At 34.6% G+C, this 17831-nt stretch overlaps 1 protein-coding gene across 1 annotated transcript; it reads left to right on the top strand.

Moving 5' to 3' along the window:
- Window positions 1-8628: 8628 nt before the first annotated feature.
- Window positions 8629-15713, top strand: LOC133331734 (uncharacterized; the record flags this gene model as incomplete). Its single annotated transcript, XM_061540110.1, has 3 exons — window positions 8629-8676; window positions 15165-15281; window positions 15357-15713. Coding segments are annotated over 3 exons (522 nt in total), but the record flags the coding sequence as incomplete, so codon positions are not given.
- Window positions 15714-17831: the final 2118 nt, after the last annotated feature.

Raw genomic sequence — 17831 nt, forward strand, 5'->3', positions numbered from 1 at the left:
TTTAATGCTTATTCTAGTCCTTTTCCATATTTAGTTAAAAGACTACCGATACATGATGAACATGTGAGCACATATACTATATACATTTCTTTTTATACCCTTCACCACACTGTGGTACAGGGTATTATGTCTTTGTGCATATGTTCGTAACAGGCAAAAGGAATCGAGATTGACCCATGGTTCCTTTTGAGAATATGCATAGAATCACATTCTGAGTCGATTTATGCATGTCCGTTTGTCCGTCCGTCCTTGTATTTTTGTGAGCAAAGTGTGCGACCTGTATTTATGATCCGAATTGGATGAAATTTAGCACAACCCATTGGTTTGGCCCAAGGACGAAACCTATTGAAATTGGAGAAAATCGGTTCAGATTTAGATATAGCTCCCATATATATTTTCGTCCGATTTTAGGTAAATGGTGCCCAAAGTTCTTAAAATCATTAGATTTGCACGAATTTTGGCATAGCGTACTAAATTAAGTCGACAATGACGTGTGCTGAATTTCGCCCGATTTTAGGTAAATGGTGCACCAAATTCCCTGAAAATCATTAGATTTGCACGAATTTTGGCATAGCGTACTGAATTAAGTGTAGAATGGCCTGTGCTAAATTTCGTGCAAATCGGTTCAGATTTAGATATAGCTCCCATATATAGTTTCGCCCGATTTTAGGTTAATGTTCTATTAAAGTCCCTACATATCGTTTGATTGTCACGAATTTTGGTATAGCGTACTGAATTAAGTGTAGAATGATGTGTGTTAAGTCTAGAATGACGTGTGCTAAGTTTCGTTAAAATCGGTTCAGATTTAGATATAGCTCCCTTATATAGTTTCACCCGATATTAGGTAAATGGTGCGCCAAAGTCCCTGCAAATCGTTTGATTTGCACGAATTTTGGCATAACGTACTAAATTAAGTCTAGAATAATATGTGAAAATCCGTTCAGATTTAGATGTAGCTCCCATATATATTTTCGTCCCATTTTATGTAAATGCAGCACCAAAGCCCCCCTATTTCTTTAGATTTTGGTATAGCGTACTAAATTAGGTCTAAAATGATGTGTGCAAAGTTTCGTGAAAATCGGATCAGATTTACAAACACCTCCTATATTCGTACGATTTTAAGTAAATGGTGCACTAAAGACCCCTAGATAGGCCGATTGACTCAACGTACTGAAGTTAATATAAATTAATCTCTGGCAAGTTTCCTTGAAATCGGTTCAGATATAGTATAGCTTCCATATATAATTTCGACTTATTCGTGTTTATTGTACACCAAATAATCAATGGGCGTTTGATTGAGATTAAATTTTAAACAGTTCAGTATACAGAATAGCGTGTGTCAAGTTTGCTTTAAATCGATTTACAAAATTTAGCATAGGTTGCAGAATGACATGTGTAGGAATTGATGTTAGTCGGTTTAGAAATAAAGATCACATATTTAAGTTTGTTCAATTTCACGTCAATGTTCCTTCGAAAATTCAACGTCTTTTAGAATACATATGTAGAATATACCCAAAGTGATGAAGGGTATCATATAGTCGGCCCAGTCCGACTTTACTATTTTCCTTACTGGTTTATATTAAAATATGTTCGAATTTTATATTTTTTGGTGGGTACAGCCATATTTTTCAAACCTAATTTATAGTTAGTTAACTGGCACAAGTAGAATTCACAAGAACGCTCACAATATAATCCCACATTCTGAATAAGTCCACCATATAACGATACCAACCAAATTTAAATTTATTAGTGACCAACGATTGGCAGCAAATGTCTTTTTACTTGAAATGTGGTTACTATGTTGTACATCATTTCGTTCCATAAGCGTTACAACCCACATTGACCGGTGTTGTGATTAAGATACGACAGTGATTCTATAATATTTCCACAATAATTCCCCGAGAAACAGCAACATCAATTACTAACCTAAAAGAAATAATGGAAAAAAGTTAGCCTTTGTTTGTTATCTTCATCTGCTTGTTGGCTATAACTGACCTTACAACATAAATTCCTTTGTAAACTGACTTAAGCTGCTGTGTTTCCTTCGATTTATTCTAGAAGTACAAATCACTATTTCAACACTGTTGTTTATTCACAATAACAGCTGGGACATTTTAATGTCACCACACAATTCAAATTGGATTTTATTTTCTAATAAAATTTACAATCTATTTTCACTGTTTTCGGTTTTCTTTATAATTTGATTAAAAATGTTTTTTGTTCAACAAAAAAATAACAAAAACTAAACTTCAAAACAGCTGTTTGTCGAACAGCTGTTGTAAACATGCCAGAGACCAGGGATACAATGATCGAATTTCGAAGAGTCGTTCAATGATGATTAGTGACAAATGTTGTGTATAGAGGGCACTGTACCAAAGAAGTGCTTAAAAACTATTGGTCTGTTCCCGTACTACAAGGATGTACAAGTTTATTATGCCCTCCACCATAGTATGGAGGGTATAATAATATTGTCATTCCGTTTGTAACTCATCGAAATATTAATTTCCGACCCTATACAGTATATATATTCTTGATCAGGGTAAAATTGTAAGAGATCTAGCCATGTCGGTCCGTCTGTTGTAATCACGCTATCTTCTGAAGGAATTGAGATAAGTGGTCTATCCCAATTCCTTCAGAAGATTTTTTTTGCATAGTGTTGTCTTTTGTCTGCAGGCAGGTGAAGTTCGAAGATGGGCTATATATCCACGTTTAGGCATAGCTCCCATATAAGGATACACCCCAAATGTCGGTATATTTGGGTTCTTGAGCGCGTTTTCCAACCGAATTTCCTGACATTTGATACATTGGGTTCTTATTGGTTACTAAATTTCTCCACAGAAAATTAAACATATAAGTCCATTTCTTCTGGTATAAAGGTACCCCCAAATTTTCACTATTTTGGGGGGTAGGTCCATTTTTCGGATAGCCTCGATATAACGGTACCTCAAATTTTCTGTATTTTGGGTTCTTTAGCGTGTTTTCAACCGAATTCACTGTAAATTGATATTTCGTAGTCGTATATGGTAACAAATCTCCCTACCAAAAATTTTTATTATTCACCCCCTTTTTGAGGTAGTCCCCATATAACCCCCCTTTTTATACCCTCCACCATTATATGGAGGGTATATTAGTTTTGTTTTTCCGTTTGTAAAGCATCTATATAATCATTTCCGACCCTATAAAGTATGTATATTCTTGATCAACGTAAAATTCTATGACGATCTGAACATGTCCGTCTGTCTGTTGTAATCACTCTAGCGTCTAAACGAATTGATTTAGATCGCCATAGAGTCGTCTTTTGTCTGCAGGCAGGTTCGAAGATGGGCTTTATCGGTCCACATTTAGGCACAGCCCCCATATAAGGGTACCCCCAATTTTCGGTATTTTGAGGTTCTTGAGTTCTTATTGGGTAGCATATTTCTCCACTAAAATTATAAATATGGGTCCATATTTTCGGATAGCCCCCATATAAAGGTTACCCCCAATTTAGCGGTATTTTGGGGGGTTTGATCGCATTTTTCGACCGAATTCGCTGAAATTCGGTACTTTGAGTTCCTATTGGGTAGCAAATCTCTATACTAAAAATTATAAATATAGGTCAATATTTCAGGTATCTCCCATATAAGGTACCCCCCAATTTTCGGTATTTTAGGGTTCTTGAGCACGGGTTTCAAAAATTTGGTACATTGAGTTCTTATTGGGTACCATATTTCCCCACTAAAAATTATAAATATAAGTCCACTTTTTCTTGTAGCCCCCATATAAGGCAACCTTCCAATTTCCAGTTTTTGGGGAGTTCTGACCAGATTTTTTCACCGAATTGGCTGTAATTTAGTAATTTGAGTTCATATTGGGTAGCAAATATATCCACAAAAAATTCTGAATATAGGTCAAATTTTTCGGGTAGTCCCCATATAAGGGTACCCCCAATTTTCGATATTTTGAGGTTTGGTATTTTGTAGTCGTATATGGTAACAAATCTCTTCACCAAAAATTATTAATATTCACCCCGTTTTAGGGGTAGTCCTCATATAACCCCTTTTTATATTAAAATAGTTATCTGATTTGTCCCGTGTGTTGAGGTTCGGTAGTCGTTACGTTGTGATAAAAAACTCAAACATCACGATAATAAATTATATCGGCAGATATTTAGGCATCTCCTCAATATAGTGATACCTCCTGAAGGAAAGAATTGAGATAAACAATTAAAATATTGGGTGCAAAAATTGAGGATTTTATACTCTACCATGCGTTATCAGTATCAGTCCACTCTTTGGACCTTACAGATTTTAGGAAAAATCCCCATTCAAAATGGCTTTTTGGTATCTTCCCTATATTTTCATTGCATGTCAGTATAACTATGGCGGAGGGTATCCAAAGTTCGGCCCAGCCGAACTTAACGCTTTTTCACTTGTTTATATTAAAATAGTTATCTGATTTGGTTCTAAGACTCTGTAGTAATCATTTCACCTGCGGAGGATATAGACATAAAAAACTAGAACGTAAGGTTGGATAATAAACTATAACCCTTATTAAGGCCTAACCCCTTTGTGGGAGGTACCAGAAGGATTGGACCTATATTCCCCATCTTCGGACTTAAACGAAGTTAGGAAGAAATAATAATATGTGCAATGTTTGAATGAAATCCAAATTTTATGAAATGGATTTGGTCCAAGAAACATGGGGTCTAGAACCAATATTTCGATGAGGCACATTTTTACCGTATCAACATAAATGTTCATTACAAATGCTGAAATTTTTATTTGGTTTACATAATCGGTTTGTAGAAATGTCGGTAGAGGTCCACTTTTGATATGTTCCCTATATTTTCATTTCAAGTACCTGTCAGTATACCTATGGTGGAGGATATCCAAAGTTCGACCAGGCCGAACGCTTGGTTGGTTATATTGGTCGATATAAGCTATATGTCTTTATAAACGTTATCAAATCAAGGGCAGAACATTTATGGGGACTTTTGGATGAGTCGTTATAACCGATATGTCGTTATAAACGATTTCAATTTTACGTTTTCATACAATTAACTCAAAATAGAAAGCGTTCTGCCAGTAGGAATTAAATCATCAGGTCATACTATTCTTACTTCTGAGGAATTAAGTATTAACCCTTTCAGTGTCAAAAAACATTTTTGTCGGAATAAAAATCTAAAATGTTGTATTTAAGATCATATGAAGGCACAGACTTCTTCGGAGAATATATGGGTCCCACATTTTATAAATTGGAATTATAAAAAGGTCGAAATAATTATATTTCAATGTTGTAGAGTATACAAAAGTGTCGATCCGACCAATAGATGCAAGCGGCATACCCACTTGTTGTTTGGAAATCATCATTCATAAGTTTCAGTTTTTACGCATGATTTGTTGAAACAAAATTCGAATGAGTTTATATATATGTGTGCGTGTTTTTTGTAAAGGTACTGCTCCAATGTCATGCGTTAGCCAGAGTTTTTTCAACTTTCGCTGAAAATGCAAGCAACGTTTAACAAAAGATCATCACTGAACCATTAGCGTGTGCGTGGTCGCAACTATAACCTTCAGTGGGTTTTGAACTTGTTGCGACTTTTCCGTCAAGCCATTAATGATGGGGGGTTTCTCTGCGATTTTTCATTCATAATTATTTGCTTCAGTGACATGGTAGTTGTCAATGTCCATACACATGGGGTTGGACATTTGTTGACTATTAAATAATTTTTGTTGTTGTGGTCAACGATTATATGAGCATGTGGCCTAAACGCACTTGTTGCGGCCGGTTGAAAGTTAATTTGGCGCGAATTTGTTACATGCGAACAAAAAAAGTGGAAAATATTTATTTTCAGATATGGGTCAGGGTTATTATGCTTTTTGAGAGGGTTTTTTTGGAGGGAAATACAATTGGTTCTAATTGGAGGAAATACTGTTGTGGAATAGAATTTTGAATAATAATATATATTTGGATTTTTAAATCGCCCCATTGTAAACATTTTTAATGGTCCTTATTTTTTAATAAATTTTTTGACGTAGATTTTTTTTAAGACGTAGATTTTTTATTTAAAGAATATTTTCAATGAATTATTGATCCTTTTTTAGAGAATATTTTCAATGAATTATTGGTCCACAAGGCGTGGATTTTTTAAAGAATATTTTCAATGAATTATTGCTCCAGAAGGCGTGGATTTTTTTGAAGAATATTTTCAATGAATTATTGCTCCAGAAGGCGTGGATTTTTTAAAGAATATTTTCAATGAATTATTGCTCCAGAAGGCGTGGATTTTTTAAAGAATATTTTCAATGAATTATTGCTCCAGAAGGCGTGGATTTTTTAAAGAATATTTTCAATGAATTATTGCTCCAGAAGGCGTGGATTTTTTAAAGAATATTTTCAATGAATTATTGCTCCAGAAGGCGTGGATTTTTTAAAGAATATTTTCAATGAATTATTGCTCCAGAAGGCGTGGATTTTTTAAAGAATATTTTCAATGAATTATTGCTCCAGAAGGCGTGGATTTTTTAAAGAATATTTTCAATGAATTATTGCTCCAGAAGGCGTGGATTTTTTAAAGAATATTTTCAATGAATTATTGCTCCAGAAGGCGTGGATTTTTTAAAGAATATTTTCAATGAATTATTGCTCCAGAAGGCGTGGATTTTTTAAAGAATATTTTCAATGAATTATTGCTCCAGAAGGCGTGGATTTTTTAAAGAATATTTTCAATGAATTATTGCTCCAGAAGGCGTGGATTTTTTAAAGAATATTTTCAATGAATTATTGCTCCAGAAGGCGTGGATTTTTTAAAGAATATTTTCAATGAATTATTGCTCCAGAAGGCGTGGATTTTTTAAAGAATATTTTCAATGAATTATTGCTCCAGAAGGCGTGGATTTTTTAAAGAATATTTTCAATGAATTATTGCTCCAGAAGGCGTGGATTTTTTAAAGAATATTTTCAATGAATTATTGCTCCAGAAGGCGTGGATTTTTTAAAGAATATTTTCAATGAATTATTGCTCCAGAAGGCGTGGATTTTTTAAAGAATATTTTCAATGAATTATTGCTCCAGAAGGCGTGGATTTTTTAAAGAATATTTTCAATGAATTATTGCTCCAGAAGGCGTGGATTTTTTAAAGAATATTTTCAATGAATTATTGCTCCAGAAGGCGTGGATTTTTTAAATAAATTTTCTAGAGGTTCAAAAGGCCTTAAAGGCGTGGATTTTTAAAATATTTTTTTTAGAAATTATTGATCCTCAAGGCCTGAAATATTTTTTTTTTTTAGAAATTATTGATCCTTAAGGCGTGGATTTTTGAAATATTTTTTTTTTAGAAATTATTGATCCTTAAGGCGTGGATTTTTGAAATATTTTTTTTAGAAATTATTGATCCTCAAGGCGTGGATTTTTGAAATATTTTTTTTAGAAATTATTGATCCTTAAAGCGTGGATTTTTTAAAGATTATTTTTAATAAATTATTGATTGGATTTTTGTAATAATTTTTTTTAAGAAATTATTGGTCCAGAAGGCGTGGATTTTTTTTTTTTTTGATATAACAATGTGTTTATTTTAATTATTTTAACACCAAAAGATTTCAAATCGAACCGTACTGCGTAAAAGTAATATTGTCATTGTTATTAAATATTATGACTCTCTATTCTGTCTAGAACATCGCTGGTGGTACTACTACTACTAAATTAATCAGTTTATAATAAAAATTAATAATAATTATTTTTTGGGATTTTCCGCAATTATCTCCCACCATAATATGCACAGGTGATGATGAGGAAAAGTCATGGCAATTAGGAAACTAAAACTCTGCATGTCATTGAGAAAAATGTGAATGTTTGTCTAAACTGTTAACATGGTCATAATTATGATTATGGTTGGTTGGTTGGCTGTCTAACTGGTGGGCTGCTTGGTTGGCAGGTAATGTTGCAAAGCGGCAATGCGTCATTTTTTGGCGCAATGGTCGGTCAAAGCTAAAGCAATTAAATGATGGTCACTGATGTTTTCACTCAGATGAGTTTTTTTCCCAATTTATTGACACATGTGTTTGTATTGTTGTTATTATTATTATTGTATAAGTAAATGTTTTGAATATATTAGCACTGGACTACTACTGGTGATGGGGCATTGGTCTGTATATTGCTTTCAACTACAGTTTCAAAATTTCTATAACGTTTTCCACCTGTTCGTCTCTGTGTTATAGGTGACTATTCAAATGCGTGTGTGCGCGACATTTGTTTTTGAAAAAAAAACGCTAATCACATAAATTTCCATTTGACCGATTGCGTATAAATTCAAAAAACTATAACGCTATTGTATTATTACTCATTTGGGAACCCAGTGAAACGGTCATACAAACATACAGAGTTCGCAAACGAGAAAATTATACATTTGTGCTGTCATAATCGCAATTTAAATTCCACAGAGACTTTGTGCTTTAAAAGTGTTTAAGTGAAAAAGGGAAATTTTAAATGAATTTGAAAATGTTGTCACATCAAAATAAAGTGATATCCTTTGTGGTTTTTCTCAGTTATTGTCATCAAGTGAGTTGTGATATTATAAGAGAAAGCGAAAAAAAGAGAATGTGTGTCAGAGAGAGAATAATCTAAATAAATATTTACTTTTATTTGTAGTTGGCATTTGCGGCAGTTATAGATTGTCAACGACCGCCTCAATTAGTGGTGAGTATTATAAACTGTTTATTAGAAAAGACTTAAGACACAAACGTATTTTGTATACTCTCCTCTCTTAATAATTTGGCACCAAAGAGAATTATGCTAATCAAAGACCTAAGACACAAAAGTATCTGTTTACGCTATTTTCCCCTTTTGCTTAAGGAGACCTCCCCCATTCTCGATTTTAAACCAATGCAATACCAATGCATGTTAAGTTTTGTAGCTTTACACATATATATTTGAAGATTTAAAGGGGAAGAAAAATAATTTACAAAATTTGGTTATTGTTTTTAGTGAATAAAGAAAAGTTCTTATTTTTGATGGCGGGCATGATAACTCCTCACTGGAACATCGGAATCCGGAAATTCCAAATTATTAGCGAGAGTACATGTCTGACTTTCGTATACACTTAATGACGGACCTTTAAATTGTTTTTTTGGAGATTCGCCTATTTTTGACCACAGACTAAGTTAAACAAGTGAAAAAGCGTTAAGTTTGGCCGGGCCGAACTTTGGATACCCTCCACCATAGTTATACTGAGAGATACATGCAATGAAAATATAGAGAACATACTTAAAAGGGGCATATACCGATAATTCTACAAACCGATTTATGTAAACCATTATGTACACCAAATACAAACCTCAGCAATTTTTAATGGGGATTTTTCTTAAAATCTGTAAGATCCAAAAAGTGGACTGCTACTGATAACACATGGTAGAGTATATAGAATCCTCAAACTACTGTAATTTAGATTATAAATTTATATGAGGCTATGCCAAAAGGGGGGCCAATATTGATTACATAGTGTAGGAAATAGTGAATATTTGGGGATATCATTATATGAGGACTATGCCTAATTAATGACCGGTATATGCCAATATTGAACCCAATATTTTAATTGTTTATCTCAATTGTTTCCTTCAGAAGGTATCACTATATTGAGGAGATGCCTAAATGTCTGCCGATATATTTCATTATCAACATGTTTGAGTTTTCTTTTATCACAATATCTTTAGAATTTTAATATAAAAAGGGGTTTATATGGGGACTATCCCTAAAAATGGGTGAATATTAATAATTTTTGGTGGGGAGATTTGTTACCATATACGACTACAAAATACCAAATTTCAGCGAATTCGGTTAAAAAACACGCTCAAGAACTCCAAAATATCGAAAATTGGGGGTACCCATATATGGGGGCTACCCGAAAAAATTGACCTATATTTTTTTGTGGAGAGATTTGCTACCCAATAATAACTGAAATTACTAAATTACAGCCAATTCGGTTAAAAAATTCGGTCAAAGCCCCCCAAAAACTGGAAATTGGGAGGTACCCTTATATGGGGGCTACCAGAAAAAGTGAGCCTATATTTATAATTTTTAGTGGGGAAATTTGGTACCCAATAAGAACCCAATGTAGCAAATTTCAGCGAATTCGGTTGAAAACCACGCTCAAGAACCCTAAAATACCGAAAATTGGGGAAGGGTACCCTTATATGGGGGCTACCCTAAAAAATTGACCTATATTTATTATTTTTAGTACAGAGATTTCCTACCCAATAAGTACTCAAAGTACCGAATTTCAGCGAATTCGGTCGAAAAATTCGATCAAACCCCGCAAAATTTGGGGAACCCTAATATGGGGGCTACCCGAAAATATGACCCATATTTATAATTTTTAGTGGAGAGATTTACTACCCAATAAGAACTCAATGTACCAAATTTCAGCGAATTCAGTTGAAAAACGCGCTGAAGAACCTCAAAATACCGAAAATTGGGGGGTACCCTTATTTGGGAGCTATACCTAAACGTGGACCGATATCTCAATTCGTTGAGACGCTAGAGTGATTACAACAGACAGACAGACGGACATGGCTATATCGTCATAGAATTTTACGCTGATCAAGAATATATATAATTTATAGGGTCGGAAATGATTATTTCGATGAGTTACAAACGGAAAAACAAAATTAATATACCCTCCATACTATGGTGGAGGGAAGTTCTTCACCGATTGGCTTTATCCTAGTTCATTCATTCATAGCTATACATTCTCAGAGAAACGTGTCAAAATTTGATTGGATTAATAGTTCGTAAAAACACTGCTTCGAGAAAAATGCGTTTAAATTTTGAGAATTACTCTTGCCGCCACTTGATGCTGACACAATAAATCGGCTACATATTCAAGAGTTCTTGAGATTTTCACTTGAAATTTTGTAGGGACATTCAATATCAAAAAACTAAATTACATTTTTGACACCAAGAATGGGGAAAGCACTTAAATTCTAAAAATATCTATTAGTGGGGCTACCGCTATATACAAAATACCAAATTACAGCCAATTCGGTTGAAAAACGTGTCCAAAATCACTAGAATGCCGAATGCTTGGGACACTGTTATATGGGGGATACCCGGAAAATTGGGCCAATATTAATCAAATTTTTTGGTACGGATATGTAATATTCAATGAGAACCTAAACACAGAATTACATCCAAGTTAATTTGAAAACGTGTCCAAAATCCCAAAATACCCGAGTATTGAAGCAACGTTACATGGATGCGAACCTGAAATTTGGATCAATATTAATAATTATGTAAGGGTTATTTGCTATACCATGAGCACCCAAAATACCAAACTACAGCCAATTCGGTTAAAAATCGTGCCCTAATTCCCCAAATTACCGTGTATCACCGTTCTGTTCTATAACCTTTTTCTATCTCCCAGGAAGCCTCATTATGCCCTCTTTCCAAGTAAGCCTCAACAATTTTGGAAAGATGGCATAATGATTCTTCCTGGGAGATGGAAAAAGTTTATAGAACAGAACGGTTCATATATAACACAAGAAATCAACCTCAAACAACAAAATTTAATCCTTGAATATACTATTCCTTGCATCCTTAACCTGTGGGAAGAGAATATGTCATGTTATGTTAGTTTGCTATCTATGATACCCCAAAGATTTTTCTATAGAGTAGAGATCTGATGAGTGTGTTGGCCAGGTTAGCGGTTATTGTCAAGCTGAAACACCCAAATTGACCCTCCCCCATGCTTACCAGTACCCTTGCAATACTCTAGCATAAGCCTTTCATTTTTGGATTTTCTCACGGTCATTTTTTATACCCTTCACCACACTGTGGTACAGGGTATTATGTCTTTGTGCATATGTTTGTAACAGGCAAAAGGAAACGAGATAGACAAATGGTTCCTTTGGAGAATATGCATAGAATCAATTTCTAAGTCGATGTTAAATTGTTTGTCTGTCCATGTTAAATTGTAAACAAAGTACAGGTCACATTTATGATTCGAATTGGATGAAATTTGGCACAGCTCATTTATTTGGCCCAAGGACGAACCATATTGAAATTGGAAAAAATCGGTTCAGATTTAGTTATAGCTCCCATATATATTTTCGTCCGATTTAAGGTAAATGGTGCACTAATGTCCCTATATATCTTCCGATTTGCACGATGGTGCACCAAACTCCTCCGATTGATATGAAATTTTGCACAACCTATTCAATTGAGACTAGAATGATTGTTTTTTTTTTTTTTTTTGTAATGGTTGCAGATGCAGACATAGCTTCCATATATATTTCAAACGGGTGTCTGATTGATATTATCGAATAGTGTGTATCAAGTGTGCTATAAATCGATTTACACAAATTTGTCCCATTTAGCATAGGTTGCAGAAAAGCATGTGTATGGATTGATGTTAGTCGGTTCATTTATTGCTAAATATCGTATCAAATCAATTGTTTTTAATTGAAATTTAAAAGACAATTGAGAATGCCCATATGTAGGATATACCCAAAGTGGCGTAGGGTATCATATAGTCGGCCCAGCCCGATTTTACCACTTTCCTTATTAGTTCATGTCTGGGTCTTTAATATTTAACTTTAATTTATCTCCACTGAGTCGAATTCAATTCAGTACGATATGCCAAATTTCGTGCAAATCGAAAGATATATAGGGACTTTGGTGCACCATTTACATAAAATCGGACGAAAATATATATGGGAGCTATATCTAAATCTGGACCGATTTTCAAGAAATTTAGTAGACATAACTCCAGGCTCAATTCAGTACGTTATGCCAAGTTTCGTGCAAATCGAAAGATATATAGGGACTTTGGTGCACCATTTACATAAAATCGGACGAAAATATATATGGGAGCTATATCTAAATCTGGACCGATTTTCCCGAAACTTGACAGACATTACTCTAGACTCAATTCAGAAAGCTGTGCAAAATTTCGTGCAAATCGAAAGATATATAGGGACTTTGGTGCACCATTTACATAAAGTCGGACGAAACTATATATGGGAGCTATATCTAAATCTGGACCGATTTTCAGGAAACTTAACACACATCATTCCAGGCCTAATTCATTACGCTGTGCCAAATTTCGTGCAAATCGAACGATATATAGGGACTTTGGTGCACCATTTACCTTAAATCGGACGAAAGTATATATGGCCGTTATATCTAAATCTGAACCGATTTTTCCCAATTTCAATAGGGTTCGTCCTTGAGCCAAATAAGTGAACTGTGAAAAATTTCATCCAAATCGGATGATAAATGCGACCTGTACTTTGTTCACAAAAATACATGGACGGACGGACAGACGGACATGTGTAAATCGACTCAGAAAGTGATTCTATGCATATTCTCAAAATGAACTATGGGTCTATCTCGATTCCTTTTGCCTGTTACAAACATATGCACAAAGACATAATACCCTGTACCACAGTGTGGTGAAGGGTATAATTATATTCTGACATAAAGACTTAGGACACAAACATTTGAGATCAAGTTTGTTGCTTAAGTCTTTTGATAGAATATCATAGATTTTAAGGCATTGAAGGTGAAAATATGATTGATGTTGATATGATTGTTCTGTATGTTGAAATACCTGCGGTTTTTCTAAGAGGACCTAAGAGTTGTAGGCATTTTTAATGACTACTTGGTGGAAAAACATGTCCATACCGCCAATATATACTGGGATCTAGCCGGAAACTTCGGCCAATATTGATCATTTTTGGTATGAAGATTTTCTGCTGAATGAGAATACAAAATATAACATCCATATAATGTCCAAAATTATGAGATATAGCGTTATATGGGGATTCCTTAAAAAGTGAACCAATATTGATCCATATAGAATCCAAAAAAACTAAATTACAGCTGATCTGCTAAAAAGGCTGTCTACAACCCCAAAATACTGAAGTGCACCAAGTGCACCAATATTAAGCATTTTATACCCAATTAGAACCAAACACAGCAAATTACAACTAATTCGGTTGAAAAACTTCTCAAAAATTTCCATAATACCGAATATTTGAGGGCACCGTTATACGGGGACAATCTCAAATAAATTTTCGTGATTTCAACACACAGAATTTATATTTTGCAAGAACATATATTTTTTATGGAATCTACGGTGAATATTTTGTTGTGTTGCTAACGGAATGGCTAATTTTATATACACTTCACTTCATGTTGGAGGTTATAAAAAAAAAAACCGACACTGGCTGGCTTGTGGTCACGAGAAAATAATTAATTTGTTCCAAACTATGAAAATTAATACTTCTTCCAGTGTTCTAAAACAAATTTCATATACAGGAAAATGCGTTCATTTTTTGGTACCTCCCCCCTTTTCAAAGCGTTTTCTAACCCAATAGGCTGTAATTTGGCTTTCCGATATTTTGAAGGTTTTTCTAAAACTATTTCGATATAGGTTCATGTTTTAACCGAATGTCCCCAACGAAAAGGCTAATTCCGGGTTCTTGTAGGTTAAAAAACTACAGAAGTTTTTCGATGTAGATTCACGTCTTGATATATAGTAACTGTCTATTTTTTCCGGTGAAAATAAATACGAGATTTTCTACAGATATATTTGAAAATGGATGAAACATAATAAATACGGCTCACGATGTAAAAATACAAAATTCGGCTTTGCTATCCCCAAAGTACCGTTATATAGGGACTATCCTAAAAAGTGTTCATATATCGATTTGTTTTGGCAGGGAGATTTGTTACCCAATAAAACGTGGTAAAAATTCCAAAATACGGAATATTTGTGGGACCTTTATATGAGGGCTATACCAAATCTTGGAACGATATATTCCATTTTCTATACCAAACATTCTATGAGTAGTACAAATGTAAATATTACGAGCTCTATGGTGATTTCAACAGAGAGACAGACTGCAAAAATCGACATTGAACAGGTCATGTCCTAGAATGGTTTTTGCGTTTGTCTTGCTAAAATCCTCATGCGCCAAAAACTTCAGTCCGTAAAGATTCTGCTTGTTTTCTATAAGATTTCAGCCCTAGGGTTTTCTATATAAAACAAGTGTTAGCTCTGATGATCTGAGATTTATTTTCCATTGGAAATCGTAAATACTGATCTGAGAATTTGTTTCTTTTTTACCTGAATAGTAGTAGCAAAAATAATAATGCGAATTTTTTTTAATTATTTATTTTTTCAGGATCCTGCGACCTGCTGTAAAGATGGCGGTCGAGATGATGTTACAGAAAAATGTGCCCTTCGTATGGGCATTACTGGTCAGCCGACAGATCCACAGCCAAGTGTTGCAACAGCTACAGTAAGTTTGTAAACAAACCCGTTCTCCCGAAAAAGAATGACCCTAATCGAAATCTTCCAATTTTCCCATTTACAGTGTTTAGCCCAGTGTATTCTAACTGAATCGAAATATATGACAAAAGCTGATAGTATCGATCTAAATGTCATACGTACAGATTTACAAATGAAATTCTCAAATGATTCCGAATATGCTAATGTAATGTTGGAAGCGTTCCGCAAATGTCAACCCAATACGGAGAGAAAATTGCAGGCATTTAAACAACTGCCAATGGGTCGTAGTATTCTGCAAAGGGGTTGCAGTCCATTTGCTGGAATGCTGTTGGGTTGCACGTATATGGAATACTTTAAAAATTGTCCAGCTAATCGTTGGGCAGAGAGTGCCGAATGTTCACTGGCCAAACAATTTGTGACGCAGTGTTCGTTAGGTGCCTAAGCGATGAGAGAGTTTCAAAAGAAAAAAAGGGAAAGAGATTTGATTACATTACGAAACATTTTTTTTATAAAAAACTGCATTTAAAAATTATAAAAAAAACATCATAATAAAAGATATTAAAATATAAGTGTTTTTCAAAAATCCGCCATTCTTTTGGTTGGTGGCTTGGGAAAATCTTCAGGTAAGGCTATGTCTGTGGAGAACTCACAACGATATTTTCTTAGAAATTCCAAAGCAGCACATTCCAATTGATTTGTTATACCCAAATCTTGACAAATGCTGCGCATAATTTTGTGGCGCGTCGTACGATCGGTGTTCTGCTGTGAGGGGAAGGAATACAAATTAACATGTTTAAGTCTTTATTTTGTTAGGTTTCACTTACCATTTTCATAACCTGCTCAGCAGTGGGTGATATCAATAGTTTATTTATCATTTGCAATTCTTCGAAGTGATCATTCATAATCAATTCCACCCAGGGTTCTTGAAAGAAATCCAGAAAACTTTCAATGTCTTTCAAATACCAACGTGAGCGTAAATTATTGAGGAGTAATTCGTGTCGTCCACAAAAGAATTTTAAGAAATCGTAGTCCTTGTTCTGGAAAGGGAAAGTATGGATTGTGTATCTTAAATATCCTGACTTTTGTATCAAATACTAAAAGTCAGGGTCCAAATAATTTTACTAGTATTTTTATATGAACTACAGGACATTATTTAACATGCTTCGGAATGACCGATTTGGGCCAAATATGAACCGTTTTGTTGTATGATTTATTGCCATTTTAAAGGTAACTTCATAATGTCTCCCTCACAGAAGTCCTGATCTCTATTTGCAAAAAAACTCTAGTAATCGAGTTTCACAATCCTCCCTAGATACCAATTTTTATACCCTACATAACTATGTTGTTAGGGTATTATAGCTTTGTGCAGCCTCAAGAGTTTGTAACGCCGCGAAATATTGATCCTAGACCCACCTTTAAGTATACCGATCATATCTCCACTAGCTTAGTCGATCTAGACATGTGTGTCCGTCCGTCCATTATAATTTATAAACACGATACAGGCCACAGTTATGAGCCAATCTTCACGAAATTTTGCATGTAGGATGGGTTCTTGCTAATGAAGACCCCTATTGTTTTTGGAAAAGATCGGTTAATATTTAGGGGATGAAATGGACCAAAAACTTTATTTTTGTCGGTTTTTCTGGTCGCTCCAGAGGCCGCAGTTATGGTCCGAACATCGTGAAATTTTACATGGAGAAGGGGATCGGGCCTAAGAATAAGCATGCCTGATTTGATAAAGATCGGTCAATATTTAGCGGGTCAGATGAACCCAGACTTTTGTGTGGAAAATTACAACTTTTGAAGTCTATGGCGTATATATTTTCTTCTGAAGGACATAGACCCGAGAAGTTGATAGTATATCCAAGAGGAGTGGTTTACCTTTACATTGATACCAATTGCATTGTCGTGGGTACTCGGATGTGGGAGTTACACTTAAATATTTACAGGTCCTTACGTATTCATATATTATTTAGTAACGCATTACCACACTAGAGGGCGGAAATATATCGCGGGTAGCTTTGAAATTTTCATTGAGGATCCAGGTATGGTCATGGACAACGCCTATAATTTTCGCTGATGATCAGATAATAATATTTGGATGAAGTGATCCGAAAACTTAATTTTTTGTGTTTTTTTTATGAGTCGATTTATAGGCCACAATTGAAAGCCGGACATCACAACACAACCCACGGTGAAGGGGATCTGGACAAGTAATTAGAAGAGCTGTACTGAATATTAGTAATATTTGTGGACGTCTAGTCGGTCAAGGGGGTACAAATATCGCTAAATATTGCCCAATCTCAGAATATCGAACCATAGAAAATTAGATTTTCGTGGTAGTTGTGTAGGGTATCATACTGCTCCGCTCACTGGTTTAACATGCTTCGGAATGTCCGATTTGGCCCAAATATGAACCGTTTTGTTGTATGATGTATTGCCATTTTAAAGATAACTTCATAATGTCTCCCTCACAGAAGTCCTGCTCTCTATTTGCAAAAACAACTCTAGTAGTCGATTTTCACAATCCTCCCTAGATACCAATTTTTTATCATTAAAG

The sequence above is a fragment of the Musca vetustissima genome, unplaced genomic scaffold (genome assembly GCF_032173495.1).
Source record: "Musca vetustissima isolate MV318-11 ecotype Yass unplaced genomic scaffold, APGP_CSIRO_Mvet_v1 utg44343, whole genome shotgun sequence".
NCBI classification, from domain to species: domain Eukaryota; kingdom Metazoa; phylum Arthropoda; class Insecta; order Diptera; family Muscidae; genus Musca; species Musca vetustissima.